This window comes from Brachycentrus maculatus, unplaced genomic scaffold (genome assembly GCF_059751285.1).
Source record: "Brachycentrus maculatus isolate JH-2025_06_01 unplaced genomic scaffold, ASM5975128v1 h1tg000142l, whole genome shotgun sequence".
Taxonomy (NCBI): Eukaryota; Metazoa; Arthropoda; class Insecta; order Trichoptera; family Brachycentridae; genus Brachycentrus; species Brachycentrus maculatus.
In genome coordinates, this window is record NW_028280895.1 from 1,258,126 (window position 1) to 1,281,605 (window position 23,480).

Sequence of the window (23,480 nt, forward strand, 5' to 3'; positions counted from 1 at the left end):
AATCTAATAATATATTAAAATGCAATTCCATCACGAAGTGTCAGTGGATAATATAAATCTATTAAATAAATATATATACTTATACATATTACCACAAAGTGACTGCAGAATCCATTAATCAAAAATCGTAATAATAATAATATCACATAATAATAATAATGATAATAATAAAACCACGTTGTAATAATAACAATAATCGTTTGATAATTTTTTAAATTATATATTTAGTGGACAAACTTATTTTTTTAAATGCATTGACGGTGTTTTAAGCTAAAATTTCATTTAAGTTAAAAATGTTACCTAAGTCTAAAAAAAATTATCCCCCTTTAGGCCCAGTTTTAAGTCGCAACTCAATTTTCTTTAAATCCAATCAGGTAACATATCGCTCACTCCTTTCTACAACGTCATATATAAAAATTCGTAATTTTTCAGTTGTGCATATTTTCGGAATGCACAGAAAATGTATTATATCCCAGTAAAAGCGGCATATTTTCAACTTAATATTTATCCGCTACAGAGTAGAAGTGTTGTTTTTGCGTCTTGAAGAAAAGGTATTGTTTAATATTTTTTTAATACACTTACTTAATATTTTTCAAATGGAGAAAAAGCATTCGGGTTTTACCTAAAAAGATCTGTTGCACAGTTAAAAGTTCAATAAGTCGCTTGATTTTTAATACATTTCATTATATTTTTAAACTTTAAAAACGATCTCCTGAAAAATCAAGTTTTTTTTATATATGACGTTGAAAGGAGTAAGCGATGTATTATTATATGTAATTTTAGAAATTCTGTGTTTGCGAATATCCCCTTAAACGTTAAGCATTAAATGGCGCCCCATCTCAAGTGGCATTGGCGCCCTGGGGCTCTAGAACTCCCCAAAATCCGGCACTGTTTGTTCGCCAAAATCTCTCGTCAATGAACCTCATAACGACTTTCCAAATAGCATCCCTACTCTCCGCAAACGTAGAGACGGATTATCGTAAACTTTAAGCATTTGGATCAATATTCAGTATACGCGATCGCTTTCATCTTGTTTAGTCCTGTTTGTTTAGTACGGCAAAATGTCTCTCATTGTTTACGTTGTATTGTTCACAGTCGTCGGAATTATAATATACTGGTTAAAAGGATTAGGTAAACGGAAAGTTAGACTGTTCAAAGGTAACGAGAGGCTAGATGGGAAGACGGCGGTTGTCACAGGAGCCAGTTCCGGTAATTTTTTTTATAATTATTTAAAATAACAAGAAAAAAGGAAAAATTAGATATCTTTTTCTCAAATCACTTATGATTCTATAGTAAAAATAACTATTTTTTTATGGAAAACATAGTAAAAATTTAAATATGGATAATAAATAATAATAATAATAAAACCCTTGTCCGCACCAATGGTGCATAGGGCACTGCGTCATATAAACGCAGTGTTATCTTGATCGTTTACACATGAAGGAAAGGTGATCAGCCCTCCGCTTCAGGTACCAGTCCAGGGTAATAATATTGAATGAATATTACAGTGAAAAAATCACTTATATTTATTTTACCCCCCTTGGGAATCGAACCCGGGACCTTCAAAACGGTAGCCGAGCGTGGTGACCATTACACTACGGAGGCGGACAAAATATGGATACTGATTCTTTTTAAAAAAATTAACAATTATTTTTCAAATAACTAAGAATATTTTGAAAATTGAAACAATAAAAACCCGGTTTTATCCCTCTTTATCTACCTTACCTTAATATTTTGTAATTTTATGCATGGATATTGGGTGTGTTTTAAATTTTTATAGTACAACGATTTTCACATAATATTGGTCAGGAATCAAGAAAATATTTATAAACAAAATAATTGTTAGCATCAATGCCTAAAAATAATTATTGGCACTAATGCCAATAAATAATTATAAGTACTAATGCCTGAAAATAATTATTGGCACTAATGCCAATAAATAATTATAAGTACTAATGCCAGAAAATAATTATTGGCACTAATGCCAATAAATAATTATAAGTACTAATGCCAGAAAATAATTATTAGTACTAATGGCTAAAAAATAATTGTTAGTACAAATGCATTAAAAATAATTATTTACACTAAAGCTTCAAAATTAATTATTACCACTTATGTATGTCTAAAAAAATAATTAGTACCCATGCCTTAAAAATTATTATTAGCACTATTGCCAAAAAATATTATTTGTACCTACTTATTACCATAAAAATAATTATTAGTACTAGTGCCTGAAAGTAATTATTGGCACTAATGCCAATAAATAATTATTAGTATTAATACCAGAAAATAATTATTAACACTTAAATTCATACATAAATTAAAACTCCATTTTAATTTATGTATGAATTTTTAAATCAAATACAGATTTTTTGAGTCTACAAGTTGTATTTTATGAAAAATTAACACGAATGCTAAGAAATAATTATTAGCACTAATGCCTAAAAAATAATTATTAGTTGTAATGCCTTAAAAATAATTATTAGTTGTAATGCCTTAAAAATAATTATTAGTTGTAATGCCTTAAAAATAATTATTAGTTGTAATGCCTTAAAAATAATTATTAGTTGTAATGCCTTAAAAATAATTATTAGTTGTAATGCCTTAAAAATAATTATTAGTTGTAATGCCTTAAAAATAATAATTAGTTGTAATGCCTTAAAAATAATTATTAGTTGTAATGCCTTAAAAATAATTATTAGTTGTAATGCCTTAAAAATAATTATAAGCACTAATGCCTAAAAATAATAATTAGCAAAAAACCATAGAGAAAAGCGTAGAATACATATCTTTTTTCTCCTTTCAACAACGTCATATATCAAAATCGTCAATTTTCAGTTGTGCATGTTTTCGGAATGCCCAGAAAATGTACTATATCCCAGCAAAAGCGGCAAATTTTTAACTTAATATTTATCCGCTTTAGGGCAGAAAGTGTTGTTTTTGCATTTTGAAGAAAAGGTATTGTTTAATTATTTTTTTAAATTTACTAAATATTTTTCTAATGGAGAAAAAACATTCAGGTTTTACCTAAAAATATCTGTTGCACAGAAAAAAGCTAAATAAGTGGCTTGATATTTATTTAAAATAGATTTTAGTATATTCTTCAACATTAAAAACGATCTACTGAAAAATCAAGTTTTTTGATATATGACGTTGTTCAAAGGAGTGAGCGATGTGTTTGGCATTTTACCGAACCGTTCGGTATTTTAGCACCGTGTTAATAAATTTTTATTAACACGGTGCTTTAATAAATTTTTCTCCTTTATAAATAACGCTATTGTTAACCAAATATATCATGCTGTACTTCGCTCTATAACAGTTTGATGGCAACTTTGTTTCCAGTTGTGGAAAGGCTGTTGCTTGATTGGAATGCTATCAAAAGATATTTTCGTAAGGAGGGTGAGAATGAGTGCAGTAAGATTATTTGTTGCTAATGAAAACAGTAGATTGCAAAGTGCAGGACAGCCGTAATAAATTAAGTGTGGATAGTAAAGGCTGAATTATGTATACGATGTAATTTCAGTCTGACACGTCTTGAAATGCATGACAGTTAAAACAAATAAGACATTGCTGGAAGCGTGCATTAGTGAGAAAAAATAAAAGTTAGGTTAGCTAGTTGCTCTTGTGCAGGGGTTCCCAATCTTTTTCAGCTCGCGGCGCACTTACAAGCTTAGTATTTTGTCACGGCGCCCTACATTAGTAAGCATTTGGAATAGACATGGTGACTATATACATATATATATATATATATATATATATATATATATATATATATATATATATATATATATATATATATATATATATATATATATATATATATATATATATATATATATATATATATATATATATATATATATATATATATATATATATATATATATATATATATGTATATATAGGGTCTTTCAATAAAGACTTTTAAATTTTCACAGTTAATAGCGACCATATTGTTGATGCTACATCTCTGAAGCACACTTTGTTTTATTAAAATTTAAAGATAGAAAGCACTTAATGAAAGATCCTGTATATATTATAGTCGGAAATGTATAAATTACTTACAGTAATAGTAGTTGGGTAGATATGCACAAAAATTAAAACATCCACAGTGTGAAATTGAGTTTTATTCTATCTATAAGAATTCAGAATTGGAACAGAGAGCAACAAAAAATAAAATATTTGTGGTTTCGGATAATGATAGAAGATCGACTCACGGCGCCCCTCTTCACATTCTACGGCGCACACTTTGGGAACCCCTGCTCTAGTGCAATGGTACTTTGTATTTTAAGTAATTAATATATAAATAAACGATTTATACTTTTTTGCTATCTGTTCGGTATTTATTTGGAAAAGACCTGGCAACCCTAGCAGTACGGCCAAAATTAGCAGTATCCTAGTAGAACGACCAAAATTTTCGCGTCTGTTGCAAATACGCCTCCATCAGAGCTATAGTTTGGCTATTCCAGTGGGTACCTATCCAGGCTCACGCACGTTATGTAAGGCTTTCGAGGAAAAACGTATCCAAACCTCGCATATTGCACAATACGCTTACAATACTCTAAGTTATAATGACCTTTTATATTTGTATGGCTATGCAAAACGTCAACAACGAAACAGGTTTTCTATTGAGCGCCGACCTGAAGAAAGATGTATCCGAATATTATAATTAATGGGTTGAATAAAAGAAAGTAAATTGGTGATGGGAGTCGTGTACGGCGGCCCCGCGCGAACTCATTAGTCACAGTGTGCTTCAAAAGTAACTGACTGCTTTTAATCATTTTACGAATATCTGCAAAAAAAATATCAAGAAGGTTGGTAATCTTATGGCTTCTGATTTATTTAATGCAGTATTATCAGAATGAAAACTACTCGAAGGAAGTATCGAAGTTTAGGAAACATATATAAATAAAATATTAAATATTAATGTAAATTTAATTTATATTCGACGATGGCATTTGTTTCAGTAATGAAAATTACAATTAATCATTTAAAAAATATATATATTATCCGCCTCCGTAGTGTAATGGTCATCACGCTCGGCTACCGTTCTGGAGGTCCCGGGTTCGATTCCCAAGGGGGGTAAAATAAATATAAGTGATTTTTTTCACTGTTATATTTATTCAATATTACCCTGGTACCTGAAACGGAGGGCTGATCACCTTTCCTTCATGTGTAAGCGATCAAGATAACACTGCGTTTATATGACGCAGTGCCCTATGCACCATTGGGGTGCGGATAAGGGTTTTATTATTATTATTATTATATATATTATTAGTTATCTACACCTAGTTACATATGTGGCTAACGCCTCTACCCTGACAAGGTTTCTCTCTCGGGCCATTCAACTTTATTTATCTCGGTCATCCTGACAAGCTTGCTCCGTAGGAATGCCGCATCCGATGTACAATTGTTTTTTCTACGCTTCATCATGCCTAATTCTCAATTTACCCCTTTACATGTTGTTTATTTTTCGGTTCAAAGCCGTAAAATTTTACCATTTTTTTTCCAAGATGTCTCATAAAACGAGGAAAAAATTCGTAGACATTTTGGTTTTTGATTTTCTACATACATTTATTCACGGTTAAAACGAGCAATTTCTAGGCTATAGCGAGCAAAAAAAGATCGTCTTTTTTTGAAATGTTATAAATATTTGAATGTCTTAAAACATTTTCGACCTTAAGTAATTAAATCCGACAGGGCAATTACACCGATGCCGCCAGGATCGGATTACGTTTATGACGTTAAGTACCAAATTGGTATTATCACCGACAATAAAAAAAAAATGGTTTCACTCATATGGGTTTAAATTGCATGTTGCAAATAGCAAGATTTGTCACGTCTACAACATTTTGAGTGTGTCCAAATACTTGTTCACAAAATCTGGATTATCTCCAATTACAGGAGTTAATTTCATATTTTTTTTTGACATCTAAATTGGTTCATGTACATATAAAGAACTTCCAAGAATTTGAGAAGTGTGGTTGTCAATAATGGGTAGAATTGGTGAATGTTACACGTGTGTAAAGTGATCACTTAAACCAGCCTATGACGGTCGGCAGCCCCGTAAATGCCCAGACTTCCATATTCTTCTTCATCTTTGATGAGATGTCAAATAAATAATATAAAATTTAAATTATAAGTGAAGTTTATTTTTTTGTTTCAGTTTTACTCGGTAAATACTAAAATATCTCAAAATCTAATCTCGAAATTATTCGCGAAATAGAATATGGCGCGAAAAATGTTAAAGTGTGTAAAAAGTTTCATTCTCAGATTCTACATTGTATTTTTATTTGCATTTAAAAAGAACATCACGGACCAGAAAAATATGACATGTGTGTAATAGGTGAATTGTATGAATTTTGTTTCAATATACGCATGTACAAATGTGACATGTTGTGTTATGTGTCCATTCCAGATAACATAATCCATGTGATAGGTATGTTTTTACAAAAATACCTATTCTCGCATATAACGAGTAACGGTTATTACGTGCAAATTCAGTCAGTCCCTCCATTCTCATTATAACTGAGTTCGACTGTATATCTTTAGTAGGTATCTCATAAAATACATTTTGTCTGAAAAAATTCTAAAATTAGTGATTATTTCTAGTCATATCGATTAACGTCGAACACCATTTTAAAACTCTAATATTTTAATTATCTAAGATATAATTTGATCCGATTATGTCATAAATTGTGACTTCTTATCTTCATAATTCCCGTTTATAATCTTGGTATTTTTACTTTATATATTTAAATATGCAGTTATGAAAATACATTTAAAATGTTTTATATATAAAAAACATTGTTTAGTTTGTGGTATGGTAATGCATATAACACTCTAATTATCATTCATCGTTAACTTTGTGTAATACCACTTAAATAACTACTTCATGACTGCCGGCTTCGGAATAACCATTTCATCGTCAGGTCAAATGTAGACCTTTAAAATGTGTTTGCTATACTACCCTAGTTTGTAGGGAGGCAGATTTCGTTTTTAATTTAAAGTATTTTATCTCAACATAGATGAAGATGAATAAGGAAGTCTGGATTTACAGGGTTACGACCGTCATATGCTGGTTTAAGTGATCACTTTACACACGTGTAATGGATCATTATCAGACGGGAGAAATACCTAATTTAACACACTTAACCCATAAAGGATTGTTTTAGACTCGTTTTGTATTTATAACAGCCGATATAATCAATATTTTCAATATAATCAAAATTCGTAAAAACGTTGTTTTCGTAAGTTGGTAATGAATGATGTCACAGAAACGATGGACTTATTTAAATACTATTATAGCTCTATAAAGTAGAGACATTTTGGGATACGCCGTATAACACACCCGATGACGTATGGCGGTGTCCGGTTTCCGTTTTATTTAAATATCTAAAGTTTAAACCTTCATATCTCCCTTCCTTCTCTACAGATTTCAATAAGAATGTTACCGATAGTCTTGTGATTTTTTGTATTAATTTATTAGCCAGTAATAGCACATCATGAAATTGATCCATCGTGAGTGCTCTGCCAAAAAATGAACATATAATTTGTGAACACACTGTATCGCTAAGGCCTATAAATGTGACGTAATTCGACAACAACGCATATCCCCAAATCAGAATATTACGTTGTGTTATGTCATATTATGCAATAGAGTTTAAGATAAATGAACTCTTGCGTTATACTACATACTTTCCTACATCCTATATCTCAGCCTACAATTTAAACGCACGAGTACTCTCTCACGTATATTGGTGATGTAAGTACCACAAATGATGTGGTCTCTTTTCATACCATTGTTATAGAAAAAAGCCCGACACCCATCTCTTACTATGAAGCTAATTAAACCGTAATCTAGGGTTTCCACACGTTCACTTTTAAATCGCATTTCTTTTACGCGGGTCAACAGAACCGGATCTGTTTATTTGGCGCCTGGGGACTGATTAATAATTAAAATACATACTCATATTTATATATTTGTATATGTAAGTATATGTATATATATATATATATATATATATATATATATATATATATATATATATATATATATATATATATATATATATATATATATATACAGTGGGTGGCCAAATTATTAGGGACACTTCGAATTTCCTGTAATTTTCATGATCAAATGAATTTAATGAGCAAATAATTAGGTTTTTTAATTATTTTTTTATCGATTGGGGTGCTTTATTTAGAATTTAGAAGCAATGTAATCAAACATTTAATAAAAGTAATTTATTTTTATCATAAAAAGCGATTATTCAAAAATTTCAGGAAAAACCTTAATATTTAGTAATAACACCCTATGCTGCAATTACAACTTCCAAACGTCGGGTCATGCTTTCTATGCAGATTTTTGTATTGTGCCGAAGATTAGGGTTACCATGCCATACTCTGATACGAGTTTCTTTCAGTAACCGCTTGGTGATGATGACTTTTTTTAGCAATTTCCCGTTTCGTTAGCCTCCAAATGTTTTCAATGGGGTTCATATCCAGCAAATTGCCCGGGCAAGGCAAAACACATACTCAACAGACGTTTTTTTCAGCCAGGAATGCGGTAACACTCCTGGCTTTATGACACGGTACTTATTCATGCATAAACACATACTCTTCATCACCAGGGAACCATTCCTTAGCTTCGGCTGGAGCCGACTTTTCAGTACTCGCTGGTACTGGTCTTGCCTCATGGTCCCTTCCATGATATGGAGGCGTCCCATACCCTTAAATAAGATCATGGACCACAACATTATGCTAACAGGGTGTTTTTAGCCCTCTTCACCAAACAGTCCGGGTGGAATTTTTCTCCTGGGCCCCGTCGGACGAATTAAGTTTTTTCCACCAAAATTTTAAATGTTGACTCGTCTTAGAAGCAGACCTATAAAGTATTACCATGATTGCAAAAATGTGTATTTTTTATTATCTTCTTATTTTATTTTACAAATATAAGTCATAAATACTCGATTCCAGTCCGAAACAGTCATATTTCGGAGTGTTCTGGCCCATAAGAGTCGTTTTTTCTTCATGGCCTCAGTCAGGCGTAGTTTTTTGGTTGGACGTCGACCAATTAGATTTACTTCAACTAACCGTCTCCAAACTGTCATTTTTGACTCGTTGATTCCTACATCGTTTATCAACGTAGTGGACAATCAACATACGTTTTACAATTTTGGAAATAGATGTCCCTGATTTTACGGTGACCACGCGGAGTGGTGATCGTTTTTCTGCCACTTTTTCAGAAGCGGGCTGCTTCTAGAGGTGGGTTTTTATGAATTTTTCTTTTTATCCGGTTGACTCCAGACTTCAAAATACCTGTGAGTACTGCTATCTCTCTTTAGGAATATGTGGAATGAAGTAGTTAGGTTGGTACTTCCCTAAATTTTCTTGGAGATATGTCTAAAGACTTGCCCATACTTAAATTTAGAATATTAAGGTTCAATTCAAACTAAATTGAATTTTAATTAAAAATTAATTGAAATTTACTTATTAAATTAGCAAAACTAATAAATTATTAAACAATACTTAATTTTTTATAGTCTTGGACTCAAAAAACATACAGAAAAATGGTTTAAAAAAATATTAACTGAGCTCACACCAACACCATTTTTCACTAATTAACACTAAAATGAGAAAAAAAACTTACTTCTTGGATATTTTGCAGCATTGCTACGTCTTAAAAACAATAATTATGATACAAGCAACAAAAATAAATAATATTTTTTAATTAGAACAAATTTATTTGATCATAAAATTCATTTAAACTTGAAAATTACAAAAAAGGACAAGTGTCCCTAATAATTTGGCCACCCACTGTATATATATATATATATATATATATATATATATATATATATATATATATATATATATATATATATATATATATATATATATATATATGTATATATAAAAATATATATGTACATATATAAATATATACACATATATATATATAAATATATATATATGTTTTTCACATCAAATTTGACGGTTTCAAATAAAATTGGAGTTATATTGTATTTTATAAAGAAAATTAGAAATTTATTAAAATTTATTTATATTAATACCACATATACCGTCAGTGCGAATACCTGCCCACATCTTTTATTCTTAGGACCAGCACGTGTGTTAGTCTTCAAGTTAGCAAGCCTGCGCGGCGCGCTGTCATAGTCTGTGCGCGCGATGTGTACCGAAGTTTTCAGACAAGATGTTCAATACTAATTTGCATGTTTATTTCAAATTCTATTTTTTTTTATCAAATACGTCCAATTTGAAATGAAAAACCTATATTTACATGAATCGATATCTTTTGCATTTTAACTTTTCATATCGCTCACTCATTTCAACAACGTCATATATAAAATAATCGTCAATTTTCAGTTGTGCATGTTTTCGGAATGCCCAGAAAATGTACTATATCCCAGCAAAAGCGGCATATTTTTAACTTAATATTTACCCGCTACAGGGCAGAAAGTGTTGTTTATGCATTTTGAAGAAAGGATATTGTTTAATTATTTTTTAAATTTACTAAATATTTTTCAAATGGATAAAAAACATTCAGGTTTTACCTGAAAATATCTGTTGCACAGTAAAAAGTTCAAGTTCCTCATATTTATTTTTAATAGATTTTATTATATTTTTAAACTTTAAAAACGATCTCCTGAAAAATCAAGTTTTTTTTATATATGACGTTGTTGAAAGGAGTGAGCGATATGTCATTCCTTTTTCATGGCATCTATCTTTTGTGACTATCTTATTTTTCACAACGCCCATCAAATATCAATAATCGTGATATCACGAAATCTGTAAGGAAAATATCGTTTTGTAAATATGACATTTAAAATATTATATAAAAATAAAAATATATTGTGTCGTCATCGTCCGCCTCCGTAGTGTAATGGTCAGCACGCTCGGCTACCGTTCTGGAGACCTCCGGGTTCGATTCCCAAAGGGCGTCAAATAAATTTAAGTGATTTTTTCACTCTAATATTTATTCAATACTACCCTGGATCGGTACCTGAAGCGGTGGGCTGATCGCCTTTCCTTCATGTGTTAACGATAAAGATAACACTGCGTTTATATGATGCAGTGCCCTATGCACCATTGGGAGCGGATAAGAGTTAGAATGTAAATGTAAAATTAAAATAAAATAAATTGTGTCGTCATTTTAAAATATAATATATATATATTATATATAATAATAAAATATAATATATATAATAAAATATATTGTGTCGTCAACAAACGAATTTTAATTTACTTTGTTCTAATTTACTTAGTTTATAAAAAAAAAATAAAAAAAAATGTGAAACGAACTCCCTCTCTAAACACAAGTATCTAAATTATTAGAGAGGTAGAAACGTTATATATAAGATGTTCTGTATATTTACCTATTTTGTATTTCAAAAATGTATTTTTGTAAAAAAAAAAAAAAAAATTGAATCTTTTGAGCATTATTTATTGATAAAATAAATAATAATGAAGACCTATTCAGGTCAAAATTTTTCAAAAATAATTATTTTCTAGGCATTGGGCTGGAGTCCGCGAAGGAGTTCGCTAGAAGGGGGGCTCGCGTAGTGTTGCTGGGAAGAGATATGGCCAAAGGAGAAAAAGTTAGGACGGCTATTCTTTTGGAGACAGGAAACCAAAATCTTGTGGTAAGTCGTTAAATGAATCTGATATATCGCTCACTCCTTTCAAGAACGTCATAAATAAAAAATCGACAATTTTCAGTTGCACATGTTTTCGGAATGCCCAGAAAATGTACTATATCCCAGCAAAAGCGGCATATTTTTAACTTAATATTTACCCGTTACAGGGCAGAAAGTGTTGTTTTTGCATTTTGAAGAAAAGGTATTGTTTTATGGTTTCTAGTTGAATACCACTTTAATTTATCAGAAGGGAAGCAAGATGAAAGCGGATTACTTTTAACACAAATTTATTTAGTTCTATTAAATTACAATCAAGCAAATACTTAAGGATAATCGCGTGACTCTAATATGGGAACAGTTGAAGTACGTGTCGATCTGAGGACGGGTGGCGACGAAGTGTGGCGGGTTCGCTTGATCCGTTCTTTTCTGGGGGTGAAGGTAGCTCGCTACGTTGAGCTGGTGTTGCCATATTCGATGTGTGTGGGTTGCCACACGGCCCTCCTCCAGTGTCTTTGAACAGAAGACATGATACTGTAATCAGAAATTTTAAAACATATGGGTAAATTGTACATATGTAATTTAAATTGTTTTCTTGTTGTTGACCGTAGTTTGTTTTTCTTGTTGTTGACTGTAGTTTGTTTTTCTTGTTATTGATTGTAATTTGTTTTTCTTGGTAAAATAAAAGTTTTTATTTTTACAATTGGCTTTTTTTTTTTTTTTTTTTTTTCTTATTGTTCAGGCGTTCATGGTCGAAATCTGTCTGGAAAATGAACTTTTCTTCCTGCTCTGGTTTTTCTTTCTTGCAGGTTTCCTTCTGTCGGCTTGTTTGAGTCCGTTTCCGGGGTTGGCGTACGGATTTCTGTCGCTCTCTGTTGTGTGTCGATTTTTTCGTCCATTGTCGTTGTGAACGCGGGTTTCAATCTATCTATTGAAATGTGTTTTAGTTTTCCTTTGATATCGACTACAAATGTTTTTTCTGTTCTCGATTCGACTCGATAGGGGCCCTCGTACGTATTTTGTATGGGCTTTCTGTGTGAGTCGGTTCGGATGAATACATGGGTGGCTGTCGGTAGTTCCTTTGGTATGAATACTTTCTTTGATGAGTGGTGGATGCCGGGCGTCGGCCTGACGTCCGTGAATCTGTCACGTAGTTTGCTCACGAATATTCCTGGGTCGGTGCTTATGGTGTTTGTGAAGAAGTCGCTTGGGAGTCGTAATGTTTTTCCATAAGTTAGTTCTGCGGGTGAGCATCTAAGCTCGTCTCTCACCGTAGTTCTAAGTCCGAGTAGGACTATTGGTAGCGTGTCCAACCAGGTGTCGTCGTTTTTTGCTGTTAGTGCGGTTTTTAATGCGCGATGCCATCTCTCTATCATTCCGTTTGTTTGTGGATGATAAGCTGATGTTCTGCTGTGTTTTATTCCCAGTATTTCCGATAGTGCCTTGAAAAGTTTCGATTCGAACTGTGTTCTTGTACCGTATGTTTTTATTTGGTTTCCATCGGCGCCGTAGAGTGTTGTTGTTGTATCGTCGGAGGCGAGTGAATTCTCTATGTTGTTGTATGACCTCGGTAACACGGATACGTCGGCTCCAGTGTCGATTAGAAATTTCATGTTGGTTCTTCGATCGTAAACAAAGAGGCGGAATGTATCATGAGGGGGGTTACAGGCCTCTAGTTTGGCCCCCCGTTGGAGTTTTCCTGGTTGGAAGCTGCATGGTTTTGTACATTTGAATGCTTTGTTTTTGAACTTGTTGTGGTAAAAACATATGTCGTTTGAATTTTCTCTAGACATGCTTCGGTATGGGGATCTGCTTTTATTTCTATATCGGCCGTTTTCTTGTCGTCTGTTGTCGTAGCGGCTCATGCGTCCTTGCCAGTTGTCGTTTTCGTGTTTCGCTTTTAGTTGTTTGACTTCCTGCGTTAGTAGTTCTATTTGTTTTAGTAGGCTCGACATTATGATGTTACTAAAAATTTTGTTTCTTGATTGATCGCAAGTTGTATTATATTCCGGATATTCTTGTAGTTGCGGTTGTACTTGCTGCGGTTCTTGATATTCATGTTCGTCGTTGGTTGCCATCGTTGTGCGATATTTAAAAAAAATTATTTTATTTTATTTTTTTTTTTTGTAAAAAAAATTATTTAAATATTTTGGATTTTGCTGTGTTTGGATGTTACGGATTGGTATTTTTCGCGTTGTTAGAAAAAATAAATGGTGGGGTTAATGACTCGGGTTTGTTTACCGCTTATCGGCCGCGGTACGAAGTACGCTCGGGAATTTGTTTCGTGTTATTGTTACGTGCTGTTTTTAAGCGAGAATTTATATAGACGAATTAATGTAATGGGATTATTTTTCGATGTTATATAGTTATGACAATGCTGAAAGAAATTTGATTATTAGGATAATTTTTGACGTAATATTAAAGAAAAAATTTTATTTTTATTTTTATATATATATATAAATGACAATAATTTATTGATTCTACATTTACAGCGGCGTTTTTTGCCTTGTTTTATTTGTGAATTATTTACGATTTGATTTTATTTATGAAACAGGATAGGTGACGTTTACTATGAGAGCTAATTATTGAATTTTTGCATATATTTTTTGGCAAATAAATGATTTTAAATTATGTTTATTTAGGTTGACTTAGCTTTTTCGTTGTTCGTTTCCTCTTCGTTGTTGACGGCTTCCGTATCTGAAGTATGTGTTCGCGCACGTTTTTCCTGTGTGGATTTCCGATGTCTGCGTCAGCCTTAAGATGACCGAGACGATGTCGTCTTAGCTGAAATCAGTGTTACAATAGCGGCGAGTATTCTGTCGGTACAATTAATTTTCTATTCTCCCACGTGGTTTCATCGGATTAGATATAGGTAGATATATCGGATATAGATAGGATTCAAAAAATTGTTAATAATTGACTTTTATTTTACCAGGGAAAAGATTCTAAATTGGGTAGTGCAAATATAAAAGGTTTAATTTCGAGATTATTATTTTTAATGAAAAGATTTTACGTTAGATATGTGAGAATACTAAAATATTGACTTACGTTTTATCCCTGGGACGCTCGTCGCCACGCTTCCTGTGATCGATGTTTATTACGCGTTGTTTTTTTCGGTTTTTATTTAAAAAATGCTTCTAAAATTCCGAATTTTGTAAAACGTGTTTCGGGATCACGTCGGGGGGTCACCAATTATGGTTTCTAGTTGAATACCACTTTAATTTATCAGAAGGGAAGCAAGATGAAAGCGGATTACTTTTAACACAAATTTATTTAGTTCTATTAAATTACAATCAAGCAAATACTTAAGGATAATCGCGTGACTCTAATATGGGAACAGTTGAAGTACGTGTCGATCTGAGGACGGGTGGCGACGAAGTGTGGCGGGTTCGCTTGATCCGTTCTTTTCTGGCGGTGAAGGTAGCTCGCTACGTTGAGCTGGTGTTGCCATATTCGATGTGTGTGGGTTGCCACAGTTTAATTGTTTTTTCAAATATACTAAATATTTTTCAAATGGAGAAAAAACCTTCAGCTTTTACCTAAAAAGATCTGTTGCACAGTAAAAAGCATATTGCACTTCATATTTATTTTTAATATATTGTATTATAATATTTAACATTAAAAACGCTCTCCTGAAAAATCAAGTATTATGATCTATGACGTTCTTGAAAGGAGTGAGCGATATGTATTATTTTTTGACATCTCTATATAGACAGTACACAACGGCAGTTCACAACGGAGTCCTGGTTTCAACTGTAATGTAAGGAAGTGAAACATGGAGTTGGAAAAAGAGGGATGAAAGTAAACTGAATGCAGTCGAAACGCGATCTCTCAGAAGAATATGTGACAAAACGATGTTTGAATAGCGAAATAAGAAAGGAATGCAAAGCTGAGATAAGCATTATCGATTATATCATTCGTGGCAATTGTTTCGCCTTTATCAAACTACATTAATTCAAACCCTTATCCGCACCCCAATGGTGCATAGGGCACTGCATTATATAAACGCAGTGTTATCTTGATCGTTAACACAAGAAGGAAAGGTGATCCGCCCTCCGCTTCAGGTACCAGTCCAGGGTAATTTTGAATAAATATTAGAGTGAAAAAATCACTTATGTTTATTTGACCCCCCCTGGGAATCGAACCCGCGACCTCCAGAACGGTAGCCGAGCATGCTGACCATTACACTACGCAGGCGGACAAACTACTGTGAAGATTGATGCGTACCCTGTGGGGAAGCAGCGTGATGGTTTGTTAGTTAGTTAGTTAGTTAAAGATGTTTTTTTTCATTGCTTAAAAATTATGGCGTGTCTTATAATCTTAAAAATACAGTATGTGAAAATTCTAAAAGCGCGTAAATTTCTCTTTCAGTTGAAGAAAATAGACTTCGCCTCCCTGGAAAGCGTTAGACAATGTGCCAAGGAAATTTTAGAAGAAGAAGACCGTATCGACATTTTGCTGAATAACGCCGGGTGCAGTGGACAGCCGCCCAAACTGACTGACGACGGGATAGAGAGAACTATGCAAAGCAATCATTATGGGCCATTCCTTTTTACTAATATACTTCTAGGTAAGCATTTATATGTACGGCCAATGTACAGTGGAACCTCTAATAACGAGTAAAAAAAATGGGAAAAAGTATCTCCCTTAACCCTTTCCTCTCTGACCATTTTATCTCATAACTGATCAGCTTTTTTTTTATTCATTTAATATATTTACATTTTTATTTATAACATAATACATTTATTAATACATTCATTATTTCTGTCCGCCTCCGTAGTGTAATGGTCAGCACGCTCGGCTACCGTTCTGGAGGTCCCGGGTTCGATTCCTAAGGGGGGTAAAATAAATACAAGTGATTTTGTCACTGTCATATTTATTCAATATTACCCTGGACTGATACCTGAAGCGGAGGACTGATCACCTTTACTTCATGTTTAAACGATCAAGATAACACTGCGTTTATATGACGCAGTGCCCTATGCACCATTGGGGTTCGGATAAGGGTTTTATTATTTATTAATATAATTTTTTTCAGGAAAAGTGAAGGAATCTACGCCAAGTCGAATCGTGAACGTCTCGTCATTATTTCACCAGTTCGCCAAACTGGACGTGGAGGATACTAAAACCAATATGAGCAACACCCCTCTCAATCTATTTCTTTTGTATTGCAACTCAAAACTTGCCAACATCTATTTTACGCTGGAGCTAGCTGACAAACTTAAAGGAACGGGTAAGTACTTGGAAAAGATCTGTTCATTTTCAATAATAAATGTGACTTTTTTTACAACATTTTGAGTGTGTCCAAATCTGGATTATCTCCATTTACAGGAGTTATTTTTCATATTATTATTTGACATCTCATCAAAGATGAAGAAGAATACGGAAGTCTGGGCATTTACGGGGCTGACGACCATCATAGGTCGGTTTAAGTGATCACTTCACACACGTGTAACATTCACCAATTCTACCCATTATTGACAACCAAACCACTCAAATTCTTGGAAGTTCTATATATATATATATATATATATATATATATATATATATATATATATATATATATATATATATATATATACATATATATATATATATATATATATATATATATATATATATATATATATATATATATATATATATATATATATATATATATAAATATATTTATATATATATATATCAACCAATTTAGTAACCTTGTTCTTGCATCACTAGAACTTTTAATCCAGGATTCGTACCTCACATACTAATAAAAGAGTTTCTGCTCAATAAAAAGCTTCTTTTCATCTCACCAATAGATGTCCCTAGTGAAGTCTCTTGTTAATTTTTTTTTACAAAAATGTTAGTAATATTAGTATATAACCACTCGCCGAGATTTTTATGTCTACAGGTTTCGAGATGTACCCGTCTCTTCGTCAGGACAATCACTACCTCAGCCTGCAAACAATATTGGTAGTAAGAGTAATATGATTGTCCTGACGAAGAGACGGGTACATCTCGAAACCGGTAGGCATAAAAATCTCGGTGAGTGGTTATATACTAATATTACTAACATATTTGTAAAAGAAATATGTAGGTATATTTTAATAAGGATAAAAATTACTAACTTTCTTATTTTTCTTATTTCTTTGTTTTATTTTTCAGGAGTAACAGTTAATTGTTTACACCCAGGATTAGTGCATACTGATATTTTTAGAATGGACCATTTATCTTGGTCGTATAATATCTTCACTTGGATATATGGCATGGTATGTATATATAAAATATTTATTTAATATTTTGTTAAAAAACGAATTTGGTTACGTTTTAACAGGTTTTAATAGCAAATTTAACAGGGAAAATTATAATTTTGATAAGGGCAAGGCACTAATGGTGGTTAATTATTATTTTTACATTTTCTTTATACGGCGCAGTGCCGCAGTGTCCTATGTAAGGAAAACTTTTGTTAATTATTTTATTATTTGTGAACAAGTATTTGAACACATTCAAAACATTGTAAATAAAATAACTAGTGTCATTGAACAACAAACTAAACGAACATATCGAAATCCTTTAGTACACAACCATGATACACGATTTACACACAACGAAGGTTTGATAGTCCCAAGATTTAACAATAAATATGGGAGTCGAACACTGCAATATATCGTTCCGAACATTTTTAATTTGTTGCCGACGGAGGTTAGAGGTCAAAATAAAATATGGAACAAAGGCAAAATAAGGGAATGGGTGAATGATCAAGAGTTATTTCTATGAAAATTGTGAAATATTTATTTTCTTAATTTTTCTCTCTTTTTGTGTGTATATTGGGTTAAAATGATTATAAACAATGAAAATGTATTAAAAAAGAACTCCACCGACAAGACACACAAGGTGGCTTGGTGGGTCTCGAAAAAAAAAGTTTAGAATTGTGATTTTAATAAATTTATACAATTTATGTTGATAAAATAAATAAATAAAAAAAATTATGGCCTCCATAAAAAAATAAAATCATTTTTTTAGGCGGGTCTCAAGTATGTTGATATAATCCAGGATTCGGACATGCATACAAATAAAAAGAGTCTCTGCTTAATAAAAGCTTTCCTCGCTCCAACATAGATGGCTGTGTCAAGAGATTGATCAATATTTACAGATTTTTTTAATAAAAAAAAATAAAAGTAGTGTGTTTGTCAATCATGGGTAGAATTGGTGAATGTTGCACGTGTGTAAAGTGATCACTTTACCAGTTTAAAAGGTCGTTCATTCATTTTCATTCAAACCCTTATCCGCACCCCAATGGTGCATAGGGCACTGGATCGTGTAAACGCAGTGTTATTTTGATCGTCAACACACGAAGGAAAGCTGATCAGCCCTCCGCTTCAGGTACCAGTCCAGGGTTATATTGATTAAATATTATAGTGAAAAAATCAGTTATATTTATTTGACCCCCCTGGGAATCGAACCCGGGACCTCCAGAACGGTAGCCGGGCGCGTTGACAATAGTCATAATAACACTAATAGTCATTATCCCTGTAAATACCCAGACTTCCATATTCTTCTCCATCTACGTTTTTAAAACATGTATGTAATATTTTTATTTACAACATTTTGAGTGTGTCCAAATACTTGTTCACAAAATCTGAATTATCTCCAATTACAGGAGTTATGTTTATATTATTTCATTATAAATAAATAATTTGAAAATAACTCCTGTAATTGGAGATAATCCAGATTTTGTGGACAAGTATTTGGACACACTGAAAATGTTGTAAATAAATTATCTGGTCAAATTTTAAGCTAAAATAATAAAAATGAAAATGGTATTTTCTGGCGTTTCTCAGGTGTGTCGATTATATAATCCAGGATTCGGACCTCACATACTAATATATGAGTTTCTCCTTAATAAAATGCTTCTTTTCATCTCACCAATAGATGTCTCTAGTGAAGTTCTAGTGATTCAAGAACAAGGTTTTTAAATTGATTCATATATATAGAACTTCCAAGAATTTGAGTAGTGTGGTTGTCAATAATGGGAAAATTGGTGAATGTTACACGTGTGTAAAGTGATCACTGAAACCAGCCTATGACGGTCGTCAACCCCGTAATCGCCCAGACTTCCAAATTCTTCTTCATCTTCGATGAGATGTCAAAAAATAATATAAAACATATTTACATTTATTTTTTTTAAATACAATTTTGTGAAAAAACGTTAAATTTTCATTTGCAAGAATGTGTCAAGGTCGTGCGTTGGCTCGTCCTGAGTTTTCACTGATTGGAGAACATTTTAATTTCATTTTTCATTTAATTTCATTTCAGCCCCGTAAATGCCCAGACTTCGTCTTTGATGAGATGTCAAAAAATAATATTTTTATTATTACCTTTGCAGAGTCCTTGGGAAGGGGCACAGACGCAAATCCTGCTCAGCGTTTCCAGGGCATTGGACAACGTTACCGGAGAGTATTTCTCCCTAGGCAAGCGAGTTCCTCCTTCAGAAGCTGCCAGAGACCGCACGAGATCAGCCAAGTTCTGGAAGCTCAGCGAACAAGCAGTCTGCCTCAAGGATACTGAGAAACACATTTAGTCATTGCGCTACCAGAATTATATCTGGTTCACAATATTCTTCTCCTTCTTCTTCAAGCCTTTACCATGTCGCTCACTCCTTTCAAGAACGTCATAAATAAAAAAAACTTGATCTTCTCAAGAGAACGTTTTTAAAGTTTAAAAATATAATACAAAGTATTAAAAATAAATATCAAGCCACTTATTGAACTTTTTACTGTGCAACATATCTGTTTAGGTAAAACCTGAACGTTTTTTCTCCATTTAAAAATATTTAGCATATTAAAAAAAATTAAACAATACCTTTTCTTCAAAATGCAAAAACAACACTTTCTGCCCTGTAGTGGGGAATTATTAAGTTAAAAATATGCCGCTTTTGCTGGGATATAGTACATTTTCTGGGCATTCCGAAAACATGCAAAACTGAAAATTGACGATTTTTGATTTATGACGTTCTTGAGTGAGCGATGTGTCAAGAGAATTCATTTTAAAAAAAGTAGTGCGTTTGTCAATCATGGGTAGAATTGGTGAATGTTGCACGTGTGTAAAGTGATCACTTAATCAGCTTAACAGGTTATTCATTCATTTTCATTCAAACCCTTATCCGCAACCAATGGTGCATAGGGCACTGCATCATTTAAACGCAGTGCTATCTTGTCGTTAACACATGAAGGAAAGGTGATTAGCCCTCCGCTTCAGGTACCAGTCCAGGGTAATATTGAATAAATATTAGAATGAAAAATCACTAATAGTTATTTGATCGTACCCCCTGGGAATCGAACCCGGAACCTCCATAACGGTAGCCGAGCGTGCTGACCACTACACTACGGAGGCGGACAATTTTAATATGCTCCCACAAGAAATATTATGTTCAGTTGGAAATAAATTCAAAATGCACACAAAAGAATGGCTCCTAAAAATTGGAAGACCCCAGCTGGAGCAGCAAATAAAAGTTAAGTGTGTGTGATTAATCTATGTGTCAGTGTTTTATAATTATATAATCCTATTTTCTAATTTTATAATATTACTCATTTAGATTTTACTTTTCTTTTAGTTAAACTCTCTATTTGCTTTCATTTTATAATTTTTATTTCAAATAATTTCAGTCTTACCACTTTTATATTATCATTAAAAATATAAAAAGCTGTATTATAAAAAGAATAAGCATACCCTGCCTACCTCAGAACAGGTATCTCCAAATAGTGAGGATAGACAGTGTCCAATTAAAAAAAAAAAAAAACATATAAATATATATATATATATATATATATATATATATATATATATATATATATATATATATATATATATATATAAATATATATATATATATATATATATATATATATATATATATATATATATATATATATATATATATATATATATATATATATATATATATATATATAATTATATATATAATATATTTATATATATATATATATATATATATATATATATATATATATATATATATATATATATATATATATATATATATATATATAATATGTATAACTTAAGTACAAAATTATATTAAATAATAAACGCTGTTCTGCAGCACTGAACCTGAGTATTCGAATAGTTGTATTTTTTTCTCTTAATCCAGATAAGATTTTAAATAATTGTTTTTTTCTTAAAACACCGATGTCGTATTAAAAAAATAAGTTTTTCTTCGAAAAAATATGAATAATTGTCGTAAAAAAACGTTTTTCTTCCAAAGAAAATTTTGTTTAAATGTCGTGTTTTAGACTTATCTACAATAATCTGCATGTAAGTCATATCATACCGTATGAATAATATCACTTACTCCTTTCAAGAACGTCATAAATCAAAAATTGACAATTTTCAGTTATGCGTGTTTTCGGAATGCTCAAAAAATGTACTATATCCCAGCAAAAGAGGCATATTTTTAACATGATATTTACCCGCTACAGGGCAGAAAGTGTTGTTTTTGCATTTTGAAGAAAAGGTAGTGTTTAACTATTTTTTTTAAATAAACTTAATATTTTTCAAATGGAGAAAAAAACTTCAGGTTTTACCTAAAAAGATCTGTTGCACAGTAAAAAGTTCAGTAAGTGGCTTGATATTTATTTTTAATACATTGTATTATATTTTTAAACTTTAAAAACGTTCTCCTGAAAAATCAAGTATTTTGATTTATGACGTTCTTGAAAGGAGTGAGCGATATGTAAATAATAATAAAAACTTCAAATATATCCCTTGTTTTTTTCTACATTTTAGTTAATTACTACTTTCGTTTTGTAAATTACTTATTAATTTATATTTCATTACACACATAATTTCAAATAACAATAATGTGTCCCCACTGAGTGTTCCCGTGCCGAGGGCACATTTTACAATACTTATTAATAAAACTATATGAAAGAAAATTGTTAATGACATGCAATCTTTTTCAGCTCTATTTTTTTTATTTTTTTATTTATTTAACGGCTGAAGCCTTTAAGATAATACATACAATACAAATATCCAGTATCTAATATAAAAATTAAAAATACACTAATGAATACACTAATAGAGAAACAAAAAGTCTTACAACAAATAGTCTTATAAAATAAACAAGTAAATAGCACTGGTAAATACACGTCTCCTTCAAACACTATCGGCGAGCAGCAAGAGAGAGTGAAACACAACGTTTAAATTTATCCATTATAACATGGAGAAGAAATGCTGAGAAAGTACAGATTTCAAGGAGGATAACAATATATTAAATAAATCTATACATTCAAAAGCATTGGCTAACATGTGAAGCCGCGGAATCGGAGAGAACATGGCATAGTTTGCATTATATACAAATACTGCGAATACAGATTTTTGCCTAGTACCTCTTTGGCGCACGCTAAGCTTTATTTGATTTAGGAGATCAGGGCTGTCCAAAATTTTTTAAAGAATTTTATAAAACGGAACTAGATCAGTAATTATCCTTCTATCACTAAGATTTATTAATTTAATCCGCTTCATTATGCAATTATAATCTAACTCAGAGTTCCCCAAACTTTTTTGTGTCGTAGACCCCTTGCCATGTTTTTCCGTGTTGGGTAGACCCCCTACTTACCTGATATTGATTTCCTGTAAATTTCTAACTGTAGTGAAGTTTAGTGTTAAAAACTTAAAGTAAAAACACATGTTAATTTTTACATTTATTAATTGAATTTAAATTAAAACTACTCAAAATACAATTTTGTATCTGTTATGTAAAACAAACGTAACATAAAATAAACATAAAATAAACTATAAATAAAATAACATAAG

At 31.8% G+C, this 23,480-nt stretch overlaps 1 protein-coding gene across 1 annotated transcript; it reads left to right on the top strand.

The window, feature by feature from the left end:
* The first annotated feature begins 1,061 nt into the window (after nt 1–1,061).
* LOC148308991 (retinol dehydrogenase 12-like) lies at nt 1,062–20,226 on the top strand. Its single transcript, XM_088260755.1, has 6 exons — nt 1,062–1,209; nt 11,539–11,669; nt 16,032–16,230; nt 16,699–16,893; nt 17,811–17,914; nt 20,032–20,226. Exons 1-6 carry the CDS (start codon nt 1,062–1,064, stop codon nt 20,224–20,226), a joined length of 972 nt encoding a protein of 323 aa, XP_088116881.1.
* Nucleotides 20,227–23,480: the final 3,254 nt, after the last annotated feature.

Excerpts from the sequence above, each read along its gene's own strand:
- LOC148308991 (XM_088260755.1), top strand. The coding sequence starts at position 1,062 with ATGTCTCTCATTGTTTACGTTGTATTGTTCACAGTCGTCGGAATTATA. Across the intron at positions 11,670-16,031 it reads CAGGAAACCAAAATCTTGTG|TTGAAGAAAATAGACTTCGC; the intron begins GTAAGTCGTTAA and ends TTTCTCTTTCAG. Across the intron at positions 16,894-17,810 it reads TGACAAACTTAAAGGAACGG|GAGTAACAGTTAATTGTTTA; the intron begins GTAAGTACTTGG and ends TTTATTTTTCAG.